We start from the raw sequence: 27,580 nt of genomic DNA on the forward strand, positions 1-27,580 counted from the left end.
TTTTTTGATTTCTAATTAGCAAGCAGTCAATTAGGAAAAACTTGTGGATAGCCAATCCATGATTTTGAGCAATGCTCAGATGTGTAATGGCATATCTCTCAGCAAAGGATTCAGTAATTTTGAGAGAGGTGATTAAACTAGATGATTGGAAAGTGGGAGTAAATGCCTTACAGATAACGTGGCAAGTGTTGCAATATGGGAGTGGTAGGATCAGTATTGGAGGGGATGATGGATAATTATGTAGATAATAGGATAGGATAGGATAACCAGCAATCAGAATTAGTCAATAGTAGTAATTATCCACTTTACCTGAAGTTATCAATAAATATCTACCTTCTCTAAATTATTTAATGTCTAATCACTATTTACTAATAAGAATTTTTTGATTTTTGCTGCTATTTACAGGTGATGCTGTTCTTGAATTAGGAGCCCAGTGGGTTCATGGAGAAGAGAACAATCCCTTATTTGAATATACTAATAATAGGGATCTTCTAGCTGATGCTACTGTTGATTATTCTGTAGAAGGAAAGGGATATTTTTGCACATATTCAGGACAGTTTTTATGTCAAGAACTTATTGATGAAGTTATCATGGTTTTAAATAATTATAAACTTAAAATGAGTAGTTATCATTCATCACCACCTTCTGATCTGGAAATTCCTCAGCCTGTTGGAGAATTATTTAAGAAGCAGTTCAAAGAATATATGAAAAGTTGTCATGATTCACCAGACAAAGAAATGATAAAAAAAGGCATTTTTGATTGGTATATGAGATTTGAAAACATAGACAATGCATGCAATGACTTGAATGAAATTTCAAATAAAGGATATTCAGATTGGCAAGAATGTGCTGGAGTTTATAACATTAATTTTAAATCTGGTTTTCACAGTTTTATAGATACATTGATTTCAGATATACCAGATGGAAGTATAAAATTAAACAGGCCAGTAAAACATATATACTGGAGACAGAATTTAAATTCTAGAAGACAAAGAATAATGGGAAAGATAATAGAAGAAATTGATTGCCCAGTTGCTGTAGAATGTGAGAATGGTGAAATGCTGTTTGCCTCTCATGTTATAGTTACTCCGTCAGTTGGATATTTAAAAAAATACTGTAGTTCGCTATTTATTCCAGAGTTACCTGACATTAAGAAAAATATAATAATGAACCTTGGATTTGGAACTATTAATAAGATATTTTTGATATTTAAAGAGGCATTTTGGGAAAAAGATACCCTTGGTTATCAACTTGTATGGACTAATGATCAAATTGATAAATTTCTGCCTCAGGTATGTAATATTTTTAAGAAAAAAATAATTTGAATTTCAGTGTTCATTATTTCTTTCTTTAAGTGTAATTATGATTTGTCTATTCTCTTGACTTCTGTTCAGAAACTAATTATTCAGAATTGACATGTACTAAGTCCATTGGTATCAGAAGAGAATTATACAAGGAAAGTTTCTAGTTCCAGAATTTACTTTGATGGAAAACAGTGGTGCTGTTTCTCATGGTGTGAAATCTTGAGGATGAAATTGTTCTCCATAGTGTCCCTCATATTCTAAGAAGCAAAATTCAGCAATGTGGCATCACAGACAAGCTTTATCTTTTTATTATTATTTATTCTATTTTTCACAAAACAGTCCATGACAGTCTGAAGGGTTGACAAAAGATGATTTACATTTACTGAAAAGAATACAGAATATCACATTTTTCTGTCCACCAAAGTATGATGTCAGTATGCAATCCTTCAGTGTTGTCCACAGTCTAATGCCATTCTTGTGTCAAGAATTTCATTAAGAGCTTTTAATCTGACTTCTTTGATGCAATACTACATGTATGGACCAATATCATTTAACAGAATTTTTTTCCCCTGTAAAAACACTGTCAATTATTTTGCAAAGATACAGATGAACAGTCCACTTTGCCCACACTAATCAACATATATAAAAAAAATTAAGGTTACAGCATTTTGCTAAAGGGAATAAATTTTTACAACATTATATTTCACAAAAACTGAAATATATTAATGTAAAAAAAAAAAAAAAAATATATATATATATATATATATATATATATATATATATATATATATAATTATTCTTTTGTATTATGATGGTTCAGTTCGCATTTTATTTTTAATATTCTATTAAAGTAGTTTTATTTAATTTCTATCTAGCTTTTTCTGTTGTCCCAGTAGCTGTTTTAGCAATGTATGGGTACAAACAGAGTACATATTATAATTCTTTTGTATTATCATTCTATTGTGGTTTAATTCGTCTTTGTTCATCATTAATGTCATTGTTTTTAGCCATGATGGCTAATTAAACATTGTCCGCGCCGGTGTTTTTTACCTATAGATATTATAGCCAATACATTACTGGTCTTTAAGCTAGCCTATTCTCGGTTATCTTACAGTTTTTCTACAGTTTGCTACAGTTTTTCATCAATAAGTGTTATGAAAACTTCTTTAGTAATGCGCAACAAGTTGCAAAATCCTAAATGTATAGGCCACGTGTAATTAAGATAACCGAGAATAGGCTAGCTTAAAGACCAGTAATGTATTGGCTATAATATCTATAGGTAAAAAACACCGGCGCGGACAATGTTTAATTAGCCATCATGGCTAAAAACAATGACATTAATGATGAACAAAGACGAATTAAACCACAATAGAATGATAATACAAAAGAATTATAATATATAAATAAATATATAAATAAATAAATAAATAAATTTTCCATTTATTGTCTGTTGACAATTATATATGCCAGAGGAGTTTACATTTAGTTGGTGGGAGAATGTGCTCAGGTCTTCTCTTTTTATACAGAACTGTCTTGCTGCATGACGATAGCCAAGCCATAGTGAAATCAGTGGTTAGTTAAATTAACAAAGTTCATTCATAGCAGATATGTGATTTGGAGATAGTAATCAGTTTATAGTGTACTTTGTGTAAAATCATTCATCTGGAGATACTCCAACTATTGGTAAGGAAGGAAGAATTAACCAAATGGGAACAATAATACTAATGCTATGGGTCCAATGTCTTTCTGTCTACCATAGAATGGCTGCCATAGAAAAGTATTGAATGCTTCATTTCATGAAATATTTTCAATGCCTGTATTGCTTTGATTAGTTTCAGAAGTAATGACATCCTTTTAATCCCAGAAGTATGCTATTTACAGAAGTATGCTATTTACAGAAGTCAGTTACAGAATTACACACATGAGGGGCAGTTAACCTTTCATTTGTTCCTTTGTATAAATATTTTTTGTATAATTTTCTTCTGCATCCTCTGCATAGTAAACATACCAGATCCAAATACTTTCCAGCCTTTTACTTCTGCAGAGGCCTTGGAGTAGACAAACTTTAATTATCATAAAAGAAAAAGTAAATAATAAAAGTGTAATTAAAAAATTAATAAAAGTATAAACTAATATCTATATAATATGTATATAGTATACTTTAATGAATCATGCCAAAAATAAAAATGTAGGTTACTGTACTGAGATTTATTTTTTGACCCTGAAAAATTGAATGACTAAATAAATTAAATTAAAAATTTAATAACTGCCTTTTATTACTGAATTTCAGATTTATCATAACTTTTTTCATAAAAATTTAATTTTCACACATTTAAGTTAGTGCAAATGCATTGTGTCTATATGCAGTAAATTAATTGAAGTTATTGTAACAGCATTGTTTCATTATGTCTCATATTGTGAATGCATTCACAATGATTTGCATATTTGGTTATACTTTAAATAAGTAATACCTCCACCCAGACAGTCATTTCAGGGCTATTTGGCCCTTCATCATTGGGAGAGGGGGATATCCTGATAGCATAACAGCTGGCCGCCCTGTTGTGAAATTAAGTCCACAATATGAGAGATGCTGAAAGGTGTTTTGCAGTTTAATACTTAATAAAGATTCACGGCAAAAGCCAGGAAAATTTACAGACATAAGTTAGTGCAGATGCATCATGTCTATACGCAGTGAACTAACTGCAATTATTATAGTGGCATCATTTCATTATATCTGATATTGCGAATGCCTTCATGAGTTGCCTATTTGGTTATACTTCAAATAAGTAATGCTTACCCAATAGAGATAGATGTTATTTATTCTCAGCAGATACCACCACCCAGGGTGAGTAGGCACCATGATGGTATAATAGCTGACTACTAAATATTATTAAATGACTACTAAATACTAAACATTATTGTGGACTTAATTTCACAACTGGGTTGTCAGGCTTACTGTCCAAGTTTTCAGATGATACAAAGGTTGGCAGGGTTGTTAATGACAGTATGCTACTGCAACAGGATCTAGAAAAGTTGGGCAGATGAGCTGAGAGGTAGCAACTGAACTTTAACATTGATAAATGCAAAATACTGCATATGGGTAGCAGTAAACCTAAAGAAATGTACCAACTGTGTGATACTACACTCAGGGTAGTGGAGAATGAAAAAGACCTAGGGGTAATTGTGCAGTCAGATATGAAGTTTTCTGAGCAGTATAGACAGGCTTCCAGAGCAGCTCATGGGGTCTTGTCAAGGATATACAGGAATTGTGCTAGCAGGGATAAGGAGGTGTTTATCCCTTTGTATAAGGCAATGGTCCGGCCACACCTTGAGTACTACATACAGGTCGAGGCCTCATTTTAAGAAGGATGTAGAGTTTCTAGAGTGAGTACAGAGAAGGGCAACATGATTGGTGAGGAAAACAAGTGGGTGCTCTTGCCAAGAAAGGCTTAAGTTCTGCAAATTGCAGTGTCTGGAGAATAGGCACTTGTGAGGCGATCTGATTGAGGTGTATAAGGCCTTGAATAGTTTGAGCAGGTTCAATGCTGATGGGATTCTTCCTCTTGTCCGGTTATGAACCTGAGGGGGCATAAACTGGAATTGAGGAAAGACAGTTGTAGAATAGATGTGTGGAAATTTGCCTTTAGCTGGCAGGCAGTTGGTTGCTGGAACTAACTTCCATCTGTTGTTGTGGAAGTTTGATAGCTTAAATAAAATCAAGGAAGAACTGGACAAACTTTTGGAGAGAATTGGATGGATGAAAATGGGAAGTGTTTTTTTTTTTTTTTTTTTTGGCTGATGCTGTATAAGCTTGCTTTCTTGCATCATATGCCAATGCTAATGTTAATAACCTTAGGTTGAGCACGCTGAATTCTGATGGAATCCATCCACTTTTTCAGATTACGAACCTAAGGGGGCATAAATTCAAATTAAGAAAAGATAGATGTAGAATAGATGTGCAGAAATTTGCCTTTAGCCAGCGGGTGGTTAATTGCTGGAACAAACTTTCATCTGTCATTGTGGAAATTGATAGGTTAAATAAATTTAAGGAGGAACTGGACAGGCATTTGGAGGGAATGGTGTGATTTTTTTTTTTTTTTTGGCTGATGCTGCATAAGCTCATACACTTGCTTTCTTGTATCACATGCCAGTACTACTACCTTGAAACAGCTGTCTTGGTGGTGGTGTTATTCACTGAAAATAAGTAATAGTCTTCTATTGGGGAAGCATTATTTATTCAAAGTATAAGTGAATAGACAACTTGTCGTGAAGGCATTCACAATATGAGAGGCAGCAAAACGATGCCACTATAATAATTTTAGTTAATTTACTGCATATAGACATGGTGCATTTGCTCTAACTTATATGTCTGTAAATTTTTCTGCAGTCTGAGGCTTTTGTTCTGAATCTTTATTAAGATTTAATCTGCTTAATCATTTTTTATTTTGCACTAATTATGGAAATATTATTAATAACATATTATTATCTGCCTAATGGCAGTATTACTTAGTTGTAAATACAGCAATAATCATAAAGACAAATTATGGATAAATTTTAAAAAAATAAAGAATTGAAAATTTATTTTATTATTTAATACTTATGCATTTTATTTTTTTGATGAGACATACATAAAAATGGCCTCCATTTATAATCTGTGTATGTCCATAACATCAATAAAGCATGCTTGAATAATTGCAATACGAATGAATAGGAATAAAATTAACAAAATATATTGGTATTGGAATGTCTTAGTTTGTTGGGCTTTTGCCAAAAAACTATGGCATATTTTCTCTTAATATTTATTTGATAGATAAATACTAAACAGAATTCTTAAGATCGGGTGTATGTTTTTGTTATTGTGTGATTAACTAATGTTAATGAAAATGCAGTCCAACTTGTTGCAACTCTCAGCAACCGATGCCAGAATTTTATTTCCACCCCCACCCCCTTTACTTGGAAGAAGCCATAAAACATATATATACAGTAAACCCCCGCTATTCGTGGTATCTGTATTCGCGGTTTCGCGTATTCGCGATTGCTGATTTAATATAAAATGAAGCCTAAAAAAAATGTTAATTTTAAAGCAGTGTGAATATTTTCCGCCATAAAAAAACATGGGCGTGGCTAAAATTATCTTTCCCGGTCAAAACAGCGCTCAGTAGGTGGGGGGGGGAGAGGGGTGACAAAATCGCGAGCGTGGATGTTTCTCGCTAATCCTTGTTCAGTATGTGTTATGCGCTTGTCATGGAAGATTTTGTCGTTGCTTTTAATTTATATGCTTATAAATTTATCAATTTATAAATTGATATGCTTACAAAAATGATAAATCTAACGTTTTGCAGTGTAAAACAGACTTTTTCAAGTGTGTTAACGGAAGAAAGTGACTTTATTGTGGACAAGTTCTTTCTAACCCCTACAAAATTATAGCTACAAATAACAAGAGAAATGTGAAAAGATCAAAGAAGGTGATAACATTAGTGAATAAAATTGAGTTATTAGATAAAATTTCTAATAGTAAAAGTGTCTCCTCAGTGGCAAAACATTATAAAATCAATGAGTCAAAGGTACGATTAATCAAAAAATCGGAAGAAAAAATCCGCCGTAGTGTCCTTGAAAATGCGCTAATTGCTTCAAAAATTTGCTCTGTAACTCGTGATGTTAAATTAGAAAAATGGAAAAAGCTTTAAATCTGTGGATAGAAGACGGAACTCAAAATAAAATTCCGTTAAGTTCACTCATCATTCGTGAAAAGGCAAAACTCCTTTATCAAAACTTTAGCGAAACTGGTGATAGCACTGGCGGGATAAGTTTTTTTGCTAGCAAAGGCGCTAGTTTGAAAGATTTGTTTGAAATTTTTAATAAATATTACATTTAATATTAAATTGTTTCTTATTTCCATTTTGATGCCTTATGCTTGCATTTCACTACGTACTGTCTATGTACATAGTCATATTATGAAGGTACATATAATACCTACATAGAAAAAATTTTAGACTAGTTTTTCTTATATATTTCATACTTTGGAACAGAACCTCTTTATTACTATGGGAGCCATAACTCAGTATTCGCGTTTTCGGTATTCGCGACATTTCTCAGGAACGTAACCCCCGCGATAAGATTGTGATAAGATACTGATAAGATTCAGTACCTTCTGAATCTTATCAGTATCTTCTGAATCTTATCAGGCTGAAATAGCACTGCAATACATCAATATCAATAGTATTAGTATTATTATTAATAGTGGCAAATGATGCAAGGAAGCAAACTTATAAGGCAACAGCCAAAAATAAATAAATAAATAAAAAAATACCAATGTCAACTGTCCATCCCCTCCACTAGTTTACCTAATTCTTCCTTGAATTTATTTAAACAATTCACTTCCACAACAACAAAAGATGAATGTTTCTTTCAACAATCAACCATTTGCTGGCCAAAGGCAAACTTTCATAATTTATTCTGCAACCATCCTTCCTCAGTTTGAATTTATGCCCCCTTATGTTGCGTGGGTAGTCTCAGCAAGAAAAAGAATGCCATCAGTATTAAGCTTGCTTAATCCATTCAAAGACAAAACACCTCAATCAGATCACCTCACAGGTGCCTAGTCTCCAGATACTGCAATTTTCAGAACTCGAAACCTTTCTTGGTTAAGCTCATCCATTTTTTTCCCATCACCAATCTCATTTCCGTTATCTGCACCCATTACAGCAGCTCTACATCCTTCCTAAAATGAGGTCTCCTGTTTAGGTGCTGCATCTTGAGAACTGTATAAAGGTCTAGGGATTATCCCATTTCCTTCTGAAATAGGATAATCACTTCCTTATCCCTACTAGCAAAGTTTCTGTATATCATTGACAAAACCCCATGAGCTGTCCTAACGGCCTGTTTGCAGAAAATTTCATATCTGACTGCACACTTACCCCCAGGTGGGGATAAGTGTGCAGTCAGATATGCAACAGAACCACCATATGGATGGTGGTTCTGTTGCCTATTAAGAGGACATCATCTGCATACCTCATATATAGTTTAATTCCTGGGGGGAAGAGTTGGAGAATTTTTTCTTCGATAGATGCAAGGTAGATCTCGGATAAAGGGGCAGAGATACTGAGGCCCATGGGAAGGCCGAAAATTTGTTCGTAGATGTTATTTTGGAATTTAAATTGTTTGGCGTCAAGTAACAGTGATGTGAGTTATAAAATGTCATTAATGTTTAAGTCGGTACGTTTTGTCAATGTGTCGTCTTTAATTAATAGTTCTTTAAGGGCCAGTAGCATGGATTCGATGTGCACATTTGTGTATAGGGAGACGATGTCGAAGGACACGAGAATATCATTTTCAGATATGGTTATGGAAGTTATACGTTCGTGTGCTTGTTTAGTATTGTAGACCCTGAACCGAGAAAATCTCATTAAAGGTGAAATAATTTTGACGAGGAATATGGATAGGTTAGCATAGGCGGACTGTTTATAGGAAATGATGGGCCTTAAAGGATAATCTTGTTTATGTAGTTTGACTATTCCAAAAATGTGTGGGAGAATGTTACTGCATATGCCTATTTGCTGGAGGGTATGTAAATTAATTTGTTCGTTGGCTCTGAATCTTCTTAGGATCCCATCAAGTTTATTTTTAAGCTTGTTAATGTTAAACGTGTTGCAAGCTCTGTATGTTGTTGAATCTGATAAGATGTGCAGATGACATCCTCTTAATAGGCAACAGAACCACCATCGATACTGTACTGAACACCTTTAACACAACACATGAAAGACTCAAATTTACCCTCGAAGTAGAAACCGATAATAAAATTAATTTTCTAACTTTTGTATTAATTTTTGTATACCTCACTGTATACAAAATAAGCACATCTTTAGGCACCAAAATATACAGAAAAAACACACGTACAGGTAAATTCTTACATTACCACTCGCACCACCCTCTATACATCAAAAAAGCAGTTCTATACAACCAGATATACAACGCTGTAAAATATAGCCACACACAAACAGACCTATCTGTGAAATTGCAATACCTCACCAAAAAATTCATCGACAGAAAATACCCATCACAACTAATAAAAGAAACCATCACCAAAGTTCATAATAACACTAATAACCCAAACAAAATTATTAACCACGTGAACAAGAATAAGATACATAAACCGCTTATCGCGCTCCCATATCATCAACAATATGCTAGAAGACTTCAACAGATTTTTAAAAATACAGATATCAAATTAATATTCACATCTTATAACAAATTAAGTTCCAAATTCAATTCATACAAGACAACACACGAGTACGAGACACAAGATCACAACAACATTATAAATTTGATCAGATGCCAATCAGATTGCCAAGCATGTTACATAGGCAGTACAACAGCAAAATTCGGAATATCAAAAATTCCCAACATGCGTGCATACTACCATTTTAATAGCTTCAAAACTAATTCAGCAAGTACAGAACAAACACAACACGTCCAATCTCAAAATCACAACCCACTCATCGATTCAGCCATCACAGTAGTTAAATTAAATTCCAGCTACAAAATCCTTGAAAACGAAGCCCTCGTCATCGAATGGTTTAAGCGCCATACATCACTCAATGTGTTAAACAAAAAGATTCCTGACAATTTCTCCCCCATTAGCATTAGTAGAGGCATTTGATGCAAGAAAGCAAGCTTATGCAGCATCAGCCAAAAAAAAAAAAAAAAAACCCACTTCACCCCTCTGTTCATTCAAAATACCTGTCCAGCTGAGCCTTAAACTTATTTAGGCTATCAACCTACACTACAAGGGATGGAAGTCTGTTCCACCAACCAACCATCCGCTGGCTAAAGGCAAATTTCCGCACGTCTATCCTACATCTGTCTTTCCTCAATTTGAATTTATGCCCTCTCAGGTGATTATTCTGAGCTAGAGGAAGAATCCCATCAGCATTGAGCATGCTCAAACCATTCAAGGCTTTATACACCTCTATCAGATCACCTCGCTGGTGCCTAGTCTCCAGACACTGTAATTTGCAAAACTTAAGCCTTTCTTCGTAAGAGCACCCCTTTGTTCCATTCACTAATCTTGTTGCCCTTCTCTGTACTCGTTCCAGCAGCTCTACATCCTTCTTGAAATGAGGCCTCCAGACCTGTATACAGTACTCTAGGTATGGCCTGACCATTGCCTTATACAAGGGAATAATCACCTCCTTATCCCTGCTGGAAAAATTCCTGTATATCATTGACAATACTCCATGAGCTACTCTTGCAGCCCGTCTGCACTGCTCAGAGAACTTCATATCTGCCTGCACAACCACCCCCAAGTCCCTTTCATTCTCTACCACTGTCAGTGTAGTACCACAGAGTTGATACGTTGCTCTGGGGTTGCTGTTTCCCATGTGTAGTACTTTACATTTGTCAATGTTAAACTTCATTTGCCACCTCTCAGCCCATCTGCCCAACCTTTCCAGATCCTGTTGCAGCAGCATAGTGTCAGTAGTGTCCTTGACAACCCTGCCAACCTTTGTATCGTCTGCAAACTTGGACATTAAGCTTGATATACCATCATCAATATCATTTATAAATACAGAAAACAATAATGGACCCAACACTGAGCCCTGAGGGACACCACTAATAACATTAGTCCACGATGAGCAGTGTCCATTGATTACCACTCTCTGTCTTCTCCCCTTAACCACCCCTTTATCCATAGCAGCAATTTGCCTCCAATGTCACACTGCTCCAATTTGTGTAGCAGTCTTTCATGTGCAACAGTATCAAAAGCCTTTCTAAGATCCAAGTATATAATATCAAAGCTATTCCCTGCATCCAGTTCTTTTGTGACTGCATCATAGTATCCAATCAAATTGGTCAGGCAAGACTTCCCCTTAACAAAGCCATGCTGTGTCTGAGCTATAACTGAAGTCTTGTCTAAATGATCCTGCAGTGCTTCTTTAACCAGTGCCTCCATTAATTTTCCTGGAACAGAAGTTAAGCTCACAGGTCTATAATTACTTGTGTCAGCCTTTGATCCTCCTTTGTGAATTGGGGTCACATTTGCACATTTCCAGTCTATGGGTACCTCCCCTGAGTCCAAGGAAACTCTCATAATTATGGCTAAGGGTTTGCTTACTTCCTTTGCTGCCTCCTTTAATATAACTGGATAGATCCCATCCACCCCGGGTGCCTTTCTTGTGTTTATCTTCAACAGTTTCTCCTCCACTTTACTCCCAGTTATTTCAAGATTCTGTAGCTTACTGCTAGAGTTGAATACACCTCTGGCATTCCCCTCACATATTAAGTTTCCACCAAGAATTTAGCACGTATTAAGTTTCCACGTGCACTGAAATGCATTTCGGGAACCCAACCCATATATAACACAAGCGCACTCTCTTCCCCCCCCCCCCCCCGACTATAGCTAACTGAGGACGAATTTTCGAAAGTCGCTCGTGTGCGGCTATTAGCTTCTATTTTTCTTCATTTCATTTAATTTAATTTAATTAGGCAACCATAGAATGGAAGGTGCACTTTCCTTTCTGAGAAAAATTTTTATAGCCCATAACTTAGTTTTAAACCCAAAATCCCTGTAAGTTATTAGAATCCTATAACCACTATGTATGTGGTAAAACTCTCCACCAGCTAAGCGGATTACTATGAGGTGAGTGCTGAAAATTAAGCTAAGCTATACATACAATCTAGTGATCCCCACAGTATAATGAGTAAAACAGTTATATTGAAAGGACATTACAGTATATTGATAGTTCATAAAACCTACAAAACAACAAAGGATCCTACTAATAAATATAGTATAAGATTGTACACGTTAAATTTTTCAATGACTGTATGGCATAGCATGATTAATTTTTAAATTACATATATTAAGTAATTGGCAAAAGCTGGTGCTAGGAGTGCTAATAAACATTATTGTAAGTAGTGCCCAAAGCTGCTTTTCCTACATAAAATTGAACATACTAAGTTTACTACTTAAGTGTACTGATATCTCTATGCCTCATCTAGCTCAAACTGTTGTCCAGCTGAGATCAGAAGTATAACAAGGGTGGAGAACTATCTCGCAGGGTAATATCTGTCATCTTGACTCGCCACCATGTTATTTAGTGACCTGCATCACTTCTGATTGAGCCATATGCAATACTGATGGTACTCATATTTCTAAAAGTTCATTTTAACTTGTAAATTAAATTATCTCTTTCTTACAGGAATACCTAGACCAATGCACAATTCAAACTAAATATATAAATTTCTGGGTGTATTAATTTCATTAATGAGTGCTGAACAGTAGAAGTACAATATAAACCAAATATTACGAAACTTAAATTCAAGCAACCCAACATATTTGTATTTATATGATATATAAATATAAGGAACAAAAGCCAAATCGATTGCTATGCTTTTATATATAACTTTTAAATAACTTTTAAAACCATAACAATTCTTCAGTGAACACACTCTTGATAAGAGAAGGTTCTAACATTTAGTTATCACCTTAAAAAGATAATTTATCAAAAGTATGTAGCAACATTAATCTTAATCAGAATTCTAGATTTAATCTTAAAATCATGAAATGAAATACTTACATTATAAAAATAGATCATTAAAGAAACTTCTAACATGACTATGATCAATACTGGTTCTTGTCCTGACATTCACACTGTACAAAAAATGGAAAGTCTACTCTCCTTTCTTCCCCCCTTCTCTAAATTCCAAATTAAATCCGAAATTAATTCAAATTAGTCTTATATCAAATATATATCAATTCATTTGCTCTTAAAATAAGACTGTTGTTGTGTCCTGTTATCAAATTCCTTTAAAAATTTAATCACTCTATATAAATCATTTTCTTTTATTGTAGGCATCAGCCCAATGGGTGAAAGGTATTTCAGGATTTGATATAGTCAGAAAACAGCCTAATATTCTTGTTGGCTGGATTGGAGGCCACGAGGCAGAATATATGGAAAGTGTGCCTGAAGAGGATATTATAAAAACTTGTACTGAACTTTTAAGGAAATTTCTGAATAAAAGCGATATTCCTTTTCCAGTACAAATCATCAGGTCAGTAAGAAATGAGTACTTGCATATTTGAACAGGAACAACAAAAAAAAAAAAAAAAAAAAAAGAAAAATGTGATGACACTGTCATTAAGTTTTTGTTTTCTTGTTTGACTTCAGACTATTTTACTGTATTTAAGAATGCTGTAATCAAATATGTTTTTTCCATAGCTTTTCAAAATGGTTTGCATGTTTTATTACACTTTTAAAGAAATAATTCTAAAACATCCCCCCCCCACACAAAATCTGGAAAAGTTTAAACTAAGACCTGAACCTATGGTAGCCTTACTAATAATAGTAAAGCTATCACCTAGCAAAAACAATAAAACCTTTCAGACAATCTACACTTTCCACTTGAAACTCATAATCATGCACATTGATAAAATTGTAGTATATTATATTATATTCATCATCATCATCAGTCATTTTCAATCCACTACAGGATGAAGGCCTCTCCAGCAACTTTCCAGTTCCTTCTGTTTTGTGCAATGGCCATCCATTTACTACCCACAAACTCATGAATTTCATCTGTCCATCTCCGTCATTGTCTTCCAGGTTTTCTTCTAGCTCCTCTTGGGTACCATTCTGTTATTTTCTTAGTCCATCTGTCATAATGTCTTCAAGCTATGTGTCCTGCCCAAGACCATTTTAGTTCTTTAGTTTTGATAAGAATGTCCTTTACTTGAGTTTGCTACCTAATCAATGTGTTTCTCTTCTTATCTAACAGTCAGATTCCCAATATAATTGGTTCCATTCTTCACTGTGTAGTTCTCAGTTTCACTTCCATAAGTAATGGTGGGGAGTATACATTGGTTCATTATTTTATGTTTCAGACAAATTGGGATATTGCTCCTCAGTATGTGACTATATTTCCTGAATGCTGTCCCTCCAAAATTTTATTCTTCTATTGACCCTAGCCTTTTATCATTATTACAGCTGATGACTTGTCCCAGATAAGTATATGACTCCACCTTTTCAATTACTACTCCTTCAATCACTATGTCCCTTTCTGTGGCATACTTGTTCATCAACACTTTTGTTTTAGCCATATTCATCTTTAGTCCAAAATCCTTACTAACTCTGCATAAATGATTAAAATTTTCCTCCAATTCTTTGAGATCTTTGAATGCTTATGACCGCAATGTCATCTGCAAATCGTAAATGGTTCAGGTACTCTCCATTCACATTGACTCCTTTCTGTGACCAGTCTAATCTTCTGAAAGCTTCCTCAAGGGCAGCAGTAAACAACTTTGGAGATATTGTGTCTCCTTGTCGAACTCCTTTCTCAATTTTAAATTTACTACTGTCTTTGTCTAGTCTAATAAAGGAGGTAGCATTCTCATATATTTTCTTCAAAATCATAATATATGGGGTATCTATGCCTGTCTTTCCAGTGCCTGAAACATTGCCTTATGCTGTATGGAGTCGAATGCCTTTTCATAATCCACAAATGCCAGACATAATGGTGTTTTATATTCATTTGCTTTCTCCATTAGCTGTGACATTACGTGAAAGTGATCCATAGTTGAGAATCCTGTCCTAAAGCCAGCTTGCTCTTTCAGTTAATTCTCATCAAGTATTCTTTCTAATCTGTTAGTAATGACCCTTGTGAACAACTTGTAGATGTGGGATAACAAGCTAATTGGTCTATAATTTCCAATTTCTGATTTATCTCCTTTCTTATGCAGCAAAACTATGATTGCATTATTCCACTCCTTAGGCATCACACCTTTTCTAATGCATTTTGTGAAGTGTCTTGCCAGTTTTTGTGTCATGTCTCTTCCTCCCAATTTTAACAATTCTACAGTAACTTCATCTTCCCCTGGGGCTTTCTGATTCTTCATTTTCTTCAACGCATGTTCTACCTCATCAAGAAGGATATCAGATAGGTTGTACGTGTTACTAATTTGTGATCCATCATCCGCTCTGTTGGCATCATTCCCTTGCTCCTTGTATAACTCTTTATAGTAGTCTTCTGCTATTTGAATTATGCCTTCTCTGCTATTTATAAGTACACTATTGCTATTCTTCAGTTTCAGTATCATTTGTCTTTCTGTATTATTGCTCATGGCTGCTGATTTAAATCCTTTGTTTTCCCTTAATGCTTGTTCTACTTTTCTTGTGTTAAATTTTCTTATGTCCTCTCTGAGTCTCTTTCTAGTGGCTTGGCATAATTCAGTATACTCAATTTTCTTCTTGTCAGTGTTTTTCTTGCTCTTCATTTATCATCTTCATCATGACAAGTGTTTCTTGACTATTTTTTTTTTTCTTTGGATTTCTTTTTACCTATAAGTTTCTTGGGCTTTATCACTTTCAAAAAGTTGTAATATTCCTCGTCGATATCTTGGTGAATAGTCTGCAGAAGCTCAAACTTGTTCTTAAGTTCCTGTACACACTGCTTTTTCTCCTCTTCTGTTATCTCAAAGACCTTCATATTATTTACTCGAGTCAGTTTTTTCCTTTCTTTTCTTACATCTATATCAAGTGTGCATTTTACCATTCTGTGATCACTTCCAACATTTACCTTGTTCAATATGCTAACATCATTCACGATATATCTTCTCTTAGTGAGGATGAAGTTGATTTCATTAGTTGTTAATCCATTTGGGCTCTTCCATCTCCTCTTTCTGTTCACCCTTTTCTTGAAAAAAGTGTTCATTACTGACATTCCTCGAGATTCTGCAAATTCCACAAGTCTTTCACCTCTTTTATTTCTTTCACCAATTCCAAATTTTCCTATAGTTCTCCTTTCTGTGCTGTTTTGTATCTTTCCAACCTTAGCATTGAAGTCTCCCGTAATCATGGTGTAGTGAGTTTTCTGTTCATCTAGAAGTCTCTCAATTTTGGTGTACATTTCTTCAACCTCTTCATCATCACGGCTTGATGTTGGTGCATATATCATTATAATCTTTAGTTTTTACCTCCTAGAAATCCTGAGTAGTAGCCTTGCCATCCTTGGTGATGTACTTTTGAATTCCAAAATGTTATTTTTTTATATCTTTATGGACCAGAAAGCCAACTCCACCTTCACTCTTTTCACTGTTTCCATTGGTGTACAGCAGATTTATAAGTGATTCATTTCTTCTTGTTTCAGCCACACCGATGGTATTCCAATTTACATTTTCTAATTCCTTTTCCAGCTCTAGTATCCTGTCTTCGCTGATGAGCGATCTTATGTTGTAAGAAGTCAAGTTCAGATTCTGTGCATGGCAGCCTGGTTGTACCCAGAGATTCTTAGCACCCTCTGCTTCCACTCTGATCCTCCTGCTGCCATAAGAGGGGGAGTGAAAGCCACTGGGGACTGAGGGTCATTTGTTTCATTTTCTACCACTTAAGGTGGTAGAAAATGAAAAAGACCTGGGAGTAACTGTGCAGGCAGATATGAAGTTTTCTGAGCAATGTAGACAGGCTGCCAGGGCAGGTCATGGGGTTTTGTCAATGATATATAGGAATTTTGCTAGCAGGGAAAAGGAGGTGATTATCCCTCTGTATAAGGCAATGGTCAGGCCACGCCTTGAGTACTGCGTACAGGTCTGGAGGCCTCATTTTAGGAAGGATGTAGATTTACTTGAGCGTGTACAGAGAAGGACAACAAGATTGGTGAGGGGAATGAAGGGATCCTCTTATCTTAAGTTCTGCAAATTGCAGTGGCTGGAGACTAGGCACCTGCGCAGTGATCTGATTGAGGTGTATAAGGCCTTGAATGGGTTGAGCACGCTGAATTCTGATGGGATCCTTCCACTTGTTCAGATTACGAATCTAAGGGGGCATAAATTCAAATTAAGAAAAGACAGATGTAGAATAGATGTCTGGAAATTTGCCTTTAGCCAGCGGGTGGTTAATTGCTGGAACAAACTTCCATCTGTCGTTGTGGAAGTTGATAGGTTGAATAAATTTAAGGAGGAACTGGACAGGCATTTGGAGGGAATGGTGTGTTTTTTTTTTTTTTTTTTTTTTGGCTGATGCTGCATAAGCTCATACATTTGCTTTCTTGCATCACATGCTACTACTACTACTGTCATGTGCTGGAGGTTTTGTCTTTTCCTCTTCACGCTGACCAGGCATCTTGAAAAGAACCACTCTACATGTTCGTTGCCACCTAAGTGATGTAACAGGGCTTGCCATCAAAAAGGTGTGCATGAGTGGATTTTAGGGAGGCAGGCCAACCAGACTTCTCCTAATCTTCTGAAATAGAAAGATATTGGATCCATCAGTGTTTTAGACTGAATGTCTGATAACACACAGAATGCCTGTTCCCCTCTAAGCTTATTATATTATATTATATTATATTGTATTGTATTGTATTGTATTATATTATATTATATTATATTATATTATGTATACAGAATGGAAATTGGAGTTCATTTTGCATATATTAATGAGATGGTAATACTTCTGCTTGTTGTAGCTTATTCATAATTGCCAGTTTGCTTTGTAATTACAGATTACATGGTTTCAGTTTCCAAGGAAGTTCTTGGAGAGGTGGGGGAGCTTCATAACTCTGATTGATAGCAATGTCAGCAAAAATGAAAACCTTTCATTTTTTTTTGCTTCTATATTGGCAGACAAGCTATTGCAGAAAACTGAAGTTTCAGTTCCCAAATTCTTTGTAAATTGTGGTAATGAACCAGAATGTTGAGGTGCACTTCTACATTTGGAATGTTTTTACTTATTTTAATTGATTTCAGCTTGGTATTTTCTCTTCTTAATATTCATACTTATTAAGTATTGAACAGTATGAATTGAACAGTATGAACAGTCTCATACAGTTTACTCAAGTGTTATGAAAAGAAAAGTTAAATACCAAATCTTTAGATATTGATCTGGATTAATTTCAATCCATTATTTTTGCCACATTACCATAGAAAACTGCAAGATAAAACATTGTTTTCATGTGCAGTATTTTGCTAACAGCCACATGATATAACATAGTTAACACTGACTAACACTCTACTTCAGCCAAAGGAAATGTTTTGAATATATGCACATAACTTATTTTCTGATTTTTATCAGTCTAAAATTTATCACCACTAGAGGTCCTTGTCAAATCTGCAATTATTGTGGTTGATCCTTTTAAGCAACCTCTCAGTTATGGCAAAGATTCTTGACAATTGAAGCTTTATATAGGGTAGGAACTGTGTTCAGTTTCTATCCTATATAAGATGGTGTGGAAGAAGTAAACTTGATCATAAATTTTTCCATGTTAGCAACAACTAAAAATCATACATTCTCAAGTATATATTTTTCTTTGATATATATCCTTATCAAATACAAAACGAAAAAAGATTCTGTAATTGATGTCTTCAAAAAATAATATTAAATGACAATTTAAAGGTAAACAAATTTTTAAGCTTTGTTTATGATAAAAGTTTGATATAAGAAAGTAAAAGTCAGCAAATGCAAGCATAGCTGCTAACTCTACTAACAGTAAAATTATGGTTTGCTATTAAATTCTAAATTTTAAAAACAATTCAAGCTTAAAATTTTGCTTTTCGTCTTTTGTGGTACAAAGCCAAACTTGATTTAATAAATGTCCTTCAAAGAAATACAATGAAGTCTGCATGTACACAACATTTTTCATGTATTTTAAAGCTGGAAAAGGTGATGTCTTTGCTTTTGTGTACTCTATGTAGATATGATTTTTTAATTTTCAAGTGGCTGGAAACATGATGTAATCAGGCATTTGCAAACAAAAAAAAAAAAATAAGTTCGAATAGCAAAGCTTAATAAACAGTACTCACCTTAGATAATCTGCAGTTGTTACATGAGGTAGGATGGATGAATAATTTTGGGGTTTAAGAGGTTTGAATAATTTAGAGTTTAAATGAGTTAATTAGTAAGGATACGGAATTAAAAATTAAAAATGGAATTAAAATATGCTCAAGGAAGTAGAAGTGCTCATCTCCATCCCTGGTTGTCATTGAAGAATTAATTGATTAAAAACTCTAAAATATACGAAACCAGTGAGCATATTTTAATTCCGTTTTTAATTCCATATCCTTACTAATTAACTCATTTAAACTCTAAATTATTCAAGCCTCTTAAACCCTAAAATTATTCATTCATCTTACTTCATGTAACAACTGCAGATTGTCTAAGGTGAATACCGTTTATTAAGCTTTGCTATTCGAACTTGAGTCCAATCATATCGGTAATTTAAGAAATTCTATAACTTATCTAATTGAAAAAATAATAATAAAATAAAAAATAATATACAGTGCATAGAAATAAACTTAAAAATAGATATAGCATTTCAGAGTGAAGGCAATGTTGTCATACATTCTGAATGCTTATTTACATTGTTTATTATAGAACATAATTTTCCACTGAGTTGTGCTAATCATGCAAGGAACATTGTTTACATACATGTTTACTGAAAGTGAAATAGCAAAAAAAAATATTGATGAGAAAATGAAAACAGTAGGCACTGTTAGTGAAATTGGATAGAGAGGGGAAAGAAGAGGCAGTAATGGCTTTAAAAATGTGGTATTTCCTGTTGAAATAGATGAAGTAATCAAAATGATTACAAGCTATGTCCCATTGTGGTGACCTTTCCTAATAAATAAAATGGTCAAATTGAAAGTAGCTTGCTCTCAGTTCCAGTGTTTGGAAGGTGATTGGACATCTTTTTTTCTGAACACCTGAAAGCATGGGAGATCCCTTTTGAAAGCTATCTGGCAGTTAGTTAATAATGCTCCTGTAATGTCAGGCCTAGAAACTGTAGTAACACATGCATTAAAAGAAGGAAATTGAGCACCTGGTGGTAATGGGGGTGTGCTCGTCACATGATTAATTTGTGTGCTGAAAAGAGGGTCTGTATGTCTTCCTCTGAAAGTGGAGGAATATTTGGTATATGCTTACCACTATCTAGAAAGAGGCTCTAATAAATATATATACTTTTCTTTCCTGTATAGGTTGTTCCAGCCTTCATTTTTTGATTAGGTCTGATGACAGAATTCAACATTTAAATATATGAATACCATAAACACATTACCATTTGTTAAATAATTACTGTGTGGGAATTTAACTTTCATATTATAAACTTAATTCACATGGAATTACACATGATATTTCACTGAAATTCTGCATTGCCAAGACAGCCAGTAACCATGGTAAATTTGAGAGATTTGATTAATGAAATTAGTGACCGTTCCTTACTTTCCTCTGTAAAAGTAAAGGAAAAAAAAAAAAAAAACAGATGCCATAATTTAAAAATGATGACATTTTGGTTTCATTTTTATGCCAATTTACGAATATAATGAAGGGAAGCCTTAGTGAACTGTAAATAGAATGTGCTATTTATGTATACTGTATAGTTTAGAAAGATGGAGGTTAGATGTGTTTTATTTAGCATTTGGATGAATGAAGAAACATGAAGGAATTTTAAATAGAATGTATTGTGTGTATATTACATAACACAATGAACAATACTAGCAGTATGGTGAGTGATTTCTGTTCAGTCAAATGAAAAAAATAAATAAAAAAAAATTTTGGCAAAGGCAAAGAGCAAGCAAAATAGCTCTTTTCACAAAATAAACTATACATAGTGAAGCTAAAGTAAAATAAATATTTTTGCTTAAAAATAATTCACAGTCAACTGGCAATTCTTATAATCCAAATAAATTAAATAATGTAATGAAATATGATGCAAATATTTAAAAGTTAGTTTATCAAGTGCTTGTAACCTGATTACACTAAATTTGATGCAGATGTGATGTTTCAGAACTCTTACTGAAGAAGAAGAAGAATCTTTATTGCAATGCTTAGAATGATAATTTACATAATAGTAGTTGTAACAGCCAGTCATGGCATAGTGGCCAGAGGTTAACGATGTACTGCAGAGACATTACTGCCTCAATAAGCCAGAAAATACATAAATAAATAATAAAATAATATATAAGTGAAATAAGGTACAAGAAAATGTTGAAATGACACGATTATACTACATACTATTATTTTAGAACATTAAGTGAGTGTACAAACCATTTGTTTCAAAAATGCCTACTATAAGGATATACATTGAAGTGCATAATTATATACATAGTTGATTTGGATTAAGAGTATACATTTCTCAAGACTCATATTATAATAATCGTAGCCCTAGCTACCCCACTGAGTATTCTTTTCCTATCTATATTGTCGATCTTGACAAAACTCGTTGAAGTCAACATCTATATGTAGAATAGATGTGTGGAAATTTGCCTTTAGCCAGCGGGTGGTTAATTGCTGGAACAAACTTTCATCTGTCATTGTGGAAGTTGATAGGTTAAATAAATTTAAGGAGGAACTGGACAAACATTTAGAGGGAATTGTTTTGTAAATTTTTTTTTTTTTTTTTTTTGGCTGATGTTGCATAAGCTCATACACTTGTTTTCTTGCATCACGTGCCACTACTACTGCTAAGTCCTGGACTTGAGATAGCATGTAAAACGTTGCTTCATCACTAAATTTCCATCTCCGAAGGTAATTTTAATCAGCTTCGACGTTTGACAAAATGTCTTGGGCAAATTGGAAATGGCAGGATTTATCATTCAGCTTTAAAACCTGTGCAATCTGCAGTTTGTAGGCATGGAGGTGAAGGCGGTTATGAACAACCCTCCAAACAGTCATTTGTGATATACCTAACTGCAAAGAAGCTCATCTAGTTGATTTTTGTGGGCTTCAAGAAAACGCTTCATGAATTCAATCAACATCTTCCTGCGAAGTGCTCGGTCTTCCCGCTCCTTTTTGGTGCAGAACACTGCCAGTCTCTTGAAATTGCTTTAACCAACGTTGGATAGCATTATCTGAAGGCGGACTGAGTTCTGTAATGACATTGTGTTGTGATAATGGACTTTGTTTCGAAAAACCAAAGTACACATATTGCCTTCTCTTGAACAGTTGCCATTTTGAAGTAATGCCATCGATATCTCCCAGACATCAATGTGGCGAGTACAGTGTTGCCAAATAAAACTTTTTGAGTTACAATTTCATATTCTTATGCAGTTTTATTTTGTTGTTTCTGGTTTGAAAATTATAGGCCATGGAAACCCCGACAATAATTTAGAATCATCCTCTATAATATATGGATAATATATGGATGCAGAATGGGTGGGGGCATTGTTGTGCAACAAGAACCAGTTGCCTTTCTTTTGAAATTGTGGCATCACCTGAGAAATATGCTTTAGTACTCTTTGATGCACTTGTATGTAGAAGCAGCAATTACTTGCTCCCTTTTGGGCAAAAATCCTTGTGAATCGCACCATTTGTTGAAAAATATGATCAGCATCATCTTAATCCTAGACTTCTGTAAACAAAACTTTTTAGGTCTTGGTGGTGATTTTGAAGTCCACTGCATGCTCTGACTCTTCATCTCTGGGTTGTACTGAAGCACCCAACACTCATGTCCAGTGACAATACAGTCAAAGAAATTAGGATTGGCTTTATAAGTCTGGATGAAATCTTCACATGATGACACTCTTGGTTGCTTCTGCTCATGTGTGAGACTGTGCAGCACAAATTTTGCACTGACCTTCCTTTTTCCTAAATCTTCATGCAGAATTTGACAAATCATCTCCTTATCCAACTCATCAGCTATCCTTCTGAGGATCAAATGATAATTTCTTGTCACAATTTTCTGAACTTTTATGTTTTCCTCATTTCAAGAGGTTGACAAATGTTCACTTCTTGGATCATTGCAAACATCCTCATGTCCATCTTTGAACCACTTATACCATTCAAAAACACATATGACTTAAAGTCTCATCACCAGAAACAGTTTTTAACATTTCATGCATTTCTCTTGCAGATTTTCCCAGTTTAAAGCAAAATTTGATATTCGTTCTTTGCTCCCTTGCAAAACTGTAACATGGAATTTTAACACTACTAACAAAATTGGTTGTTATTTGCAAGCTGTTAGCCTACTGGACAACAGACACCATCTGTTGGAGAAAGTTTGAACTACAACATACTACTTCCATTTATTTTCAACCTCATTGACCATGACTGCAACAGCAACAGTCTAGGAACTTTATTGCCATATCTCATATGCTACCAAAGTTACTGTATCTGTATATTTTATGCCTGTCTTATTCTTATTTTTATTATGTTTGTATAAATAAATAAAGCTTTATAATTTTATGCTTGTATTCTTTTTTAATTATTTTCATTTATATTCTGTACTGATTTTTATATTAAAGTTCTTAATCATCTGTTTTATTATAGACTATTTTATGTGTGTGGAATTCACAAAAAATTCTCTTTCTAATGTTTACTGCACCTACAATACAAAATATGTTTAAACTTTTAGGTCTTCTTGGCATAGAAATCACTTTGTGCAAGGGTCTTATAGTAGTCACACCATTGACTTTGAAAGAACTGGAGGTAAAATAACAGATCTCACTGAACCACTCTATTGTGTGAGAACTACAGAAAGTGGGAAAATTATACAGGTGAGGTTAATTTACAAATAAACATCTTGTTTACTTTGTTTATAAATATGAAATTAGCAAATAAAACAGTTGATAGATAAGCTATTTACATTAAACATGTACTGAATTTTATATATTCATGAAGTTTGTAAACTCATTAAAATAGCACTGTGCATTTATAATTAACCTTTTGAGAGCTTACAGTTGTTTGCTGAAATATAATAATTTCGCCTCCTCTTCTTGCAAAACACATCTTTCATTGTAAAACTAACACCTGGATACCATAAAAGAATTTCTTTAGTTACCACTTTTTTACCTGAGCAGAGTTGATGATGCATAAATTTCTGAGCCACTCATGCCTCTGATGAATTGAGTTTGTGTACTTCTCTCCATTGCCTGCTTGGTATTGAAGCTGAAATGGATGATTTCCTAAACCATATAGTGACTGGGAATGAATTTTGGGTGTATTACTTTCAGCCTGAAAGTAAGTAAAGATGCACTGAAAGAGTGCATCATTCTAGTTCCCAAAGCTATAGAAATTTCTGAGCCATGATATCTGCATGAAGGTAATGCTAACCATATTTTGGGACAAAAATGGGTTTATTTTGGAGAGTCACATGAACAAGGGGAGAACTGTGAAAAGTGCTCAATAATGCAATATGAAGCTACGTGAAGACAAACATTGATCTCAAAATTCTTCCTCACAGTGCCTCTGCAGCTGTTGACACTCTTGAAGAACTTATGTTTTGACCACTCAAAAAGGTTTGGTGGTGCCTCCATGGCCAGGTGGGCAAGAGCAGCAGTGCATAGCACACGCTTCTTGATTAGACCGGAGTTCAAGCCTGTGCCCACCAAATACGGAGGATGCGGAAAGGTCAGGGAATGACCATTGCATATCACCGGAGCAATATGGCCTTCTTCTTCTTCTTCTTTGGTCCTTAGCTGGCAGCTGGGGAAGGCGGTTGGCCACGCAATATGGCCTTAGTTGCTAATGCTCCTAAAAACCGAATAACAAACAAATAAACAAAAAGGTTTGGGGGGGGGGGGAGGTGAAAAACAATTCCACTCTGAAAATGATTCCAAAAAAGCAGTGGATGAAAGCAGCCAAAGGAATGCTCAGGAAGCAACTAAAAATGATCTAATGATATCTAGGTGATACCTTCATGTGGTTCATGCCTTTGATAAAGTTTTCATTGTTACTGTGCCAGGATTCTTAGGGATATTTATATTCCAACAAGATGAAGCTTTGCCATGCCATCATCAGAGTTGGTGTGCCTTCTGAGTCTCTTGATCTAACCCTAAAATATAACCTACAAATTTTAAAAAACTTACATTCTATATCTGACAAAATCGTTATCTAAAGTACACTATACTACTAAGTTAGTAGGAATTTAAATATCTTGTTTATAGAAAGCTGCAGAGTCCACACTAAACTGGATAGTGAAATATTAAAATCAACTTTCAGAGTTTTTCTCTAGTGGCTCATTGTGCATTCATTGTATTAAATTTATAAGTTGTAATATTCATTTATAGTTATCCTAGGCATTAATGTATTTTATATTACCTAATTTTAGAATAATTCAAAATTGCAGATTCATTTCTATTTTCATAATGTGAATTGTGTATTGTGAATATGTATTTGTCTTTAAATGTCCAAAACAAAAATTATTTATTCATCTGATTAAATCATGAGTTGCCTGCCAGTTATATACGTCTCTCTCTTTTTTTTTTTTTTTTTTTTTTGGTGACCAGGCTAGCCGGGTGGGTAAAGTGCCTGCCTGGCAACCCAAAGGTCGCAGGTTCAAATCCCGCTTTGGGCTTGGATCAGAGTAGTGCAAAAACCTTGGGAGGGTGCATTATGGCCACAGAAGCCGATGCGCCAACAACTAACAAAAAAAAAAAAAACTTCTCATTTTTATCATCAAATATGTTATCTGTATATATGCACAAGAAATGTATCTTTCTAGTAAAACTTTTTAACTCTTTAATTAAATGTTTCTTCAATTGACAGGCATTTTAGTGATTTTTTTTTTTCTTTATAGCAGTAATTTAAAATTTGTATTAAAACATCAAAATTGTATATAAGATTTTATCAATGAACTAAAATTCAGTAAAATATCATTAAATTTGTATTTACTAAACTAAACTGTTTGTGTTCAGTGGCCATCAGTTCTGTTTGCTGGAGAAGCTACTGATCAAGAATATTTCTCTTCAGTTCATGGTGCCCTTCGTTCAGGGTGGAGAGAAGCTGACCGGCTGATTTCTTTCATTCAGTAAGTACCATAGGAGTTGCATATTTAAATCTTTTATTTTTACACTTAGTGGATGTTTTAAAATAAAACTAAGTAAATTGGTTAGTTATTGCAAGAGATTAAAAATGAGATATCAAGATGGAAGATAAGTATACGATCACTTTTGCTAAAATAAATCCATCCTATTACTTTATTGTGATTTTATATTCAAGGTTTGGTTTTTTTTTAGGAGCATTAGCAACTAAGGCCATATTGCTCCGGCATATGCGGTGGTCATTCCCTGACCTTTCCGCATCCTCCGTATTTGGTGGTGACAGGCTCGAACCCTGGTCTAATCAAGAAGCATGTGCTATGCACTGCTACTCCTTCCCACCTGGCTACGGAGGCGCTTTATATTCAAGAATATAAGATGTGGTAAGATGGGTAACTGTATTCTATTCTTTGGATTCCATGATAAATCTGTTTACAATGGAATTATGAAATGGTGAACACACCTATTTTTTTTTTTTTTTTTTTTTTTTTTTTCACATTAACTGTAATGTTAAAATCATTATAAATTAGCACAAATAAAAATCTTACTATCTCCTTATAAGGAACACTATGTAACTTATAAATTTTTCATCTGATCAAGGTGGGAGATCCCATAAATTCTGAGGTGTAACCTCAGAAAGTGCTATGGTATCACAAAATATTTTACTATGAACTGAATAATTAACAAAATATTTTTAAAAAAATTAAAAAACTGCTAACTTTAGCAGTTGAGGATTTCATTTGCTAAAAATTCCTGGATAGATTCAGTGGTGATATTGTCCATTATTTTTCATTGAAACTTTAAATATACTTCTCTACTTTCCAGCTTGTATTTCCAAGATTGAAATTTATTTTCTGAATCCGTGTAATTTAATTCAGTTCATTCTTTTGTAAATTAAGGATTTCAAGGGAATAAATAAAAACATAATTTGTTTTCAGTTAGCTGTTCAATTTTTTTTTATCGACTGTTCGACTGTTTTTTAGATTATCTATCTCTAAGTTTAGTTATTTATCTCTAATTTGGTAATAAAATACCTTTGATAAGTCTACTGCTCAAAGATATTTTAGAATTGGGTTGTTAAATGGTACTCTTCCTTAAATGTGTGCTAGGACCTGTTATCAAGTTGTCCATGATAAACATACTAAGAGCCAAATAGATTGTAGAATTTCTGCCCATAATATTTTGTTTAATCGTTTTTTCATAATTCTTTATATAACTTTTTTATTATTTGTTATATCAAAAATTACATTTTATCACTGTATTTCTTCCAAGCAGAAAGCTTTCTCATATATATCTATCATGTGTGTTGCTTCCTTGGATATTTTTTTTTTATCAACCTTCTGACCTTCAACCCTCATATCTTCCAAGCAATAAGTTTTCTTATTTATATTTATCATTTGTGTTGCTTCCTTGAATATTTTTTTTATCAAACAGAAAATAAAGAAAAAAAATAACTCTCCAAGAAGTAATTATACTCTGCCAAACAAACTTATCTATCTTGCCTATATTCCATGCTACTTGTTACTAAAAATGCTTG

General features: G+C 34.1%; 1 protein-coding gene across 1 annotated transcript in view; it reads left to right on the forward strand.

The window, feature by feature from the left end:
* Window positions 1–27,580, forward strand: part of LOC150087409 (uncharacterized) — a 107,984-nt gene that overhangs the window by 66,426 nt on the left and 13,978 nt on the right. Inside the window, exons 8-11 of the mRNA XM_090372050.1 lie at window positions 406–1,292; window positions 13,156–13,355; window positions 23,640–23,781; window positions 25,921–26,033. Of these exons, the coding sequence (XP_090228176.1) occupies window positions 406–1,292; window positions 13,156–13,355; window positions 23,640–23,781; window positions 25,921–26,033 (1,342 nt within the window). The remainder of the gene's footprint in view (window positions 1–405; window positions 1,293–13,155; window positions 13,356–23,639; window positions 23,782–25,920; window positions 26,034–27,580) is intronic.

The sequence above is a fragment of the Mastigoproctus giganteus genome, chromosome 4, assembly GCF_048544385.1.
Source record: "Mastigoproctus giganteus isolate SK-2022 chromosome 4, ASM4854438v1, whole genome shotgun sequence".
Lineage (NCBI taxonomy): Eukaryota > Metazoa > Arthropoda > Arachnida > Uropygi > Thelyphonidae > Mastigoproctus > Mastigoproctus giganteus.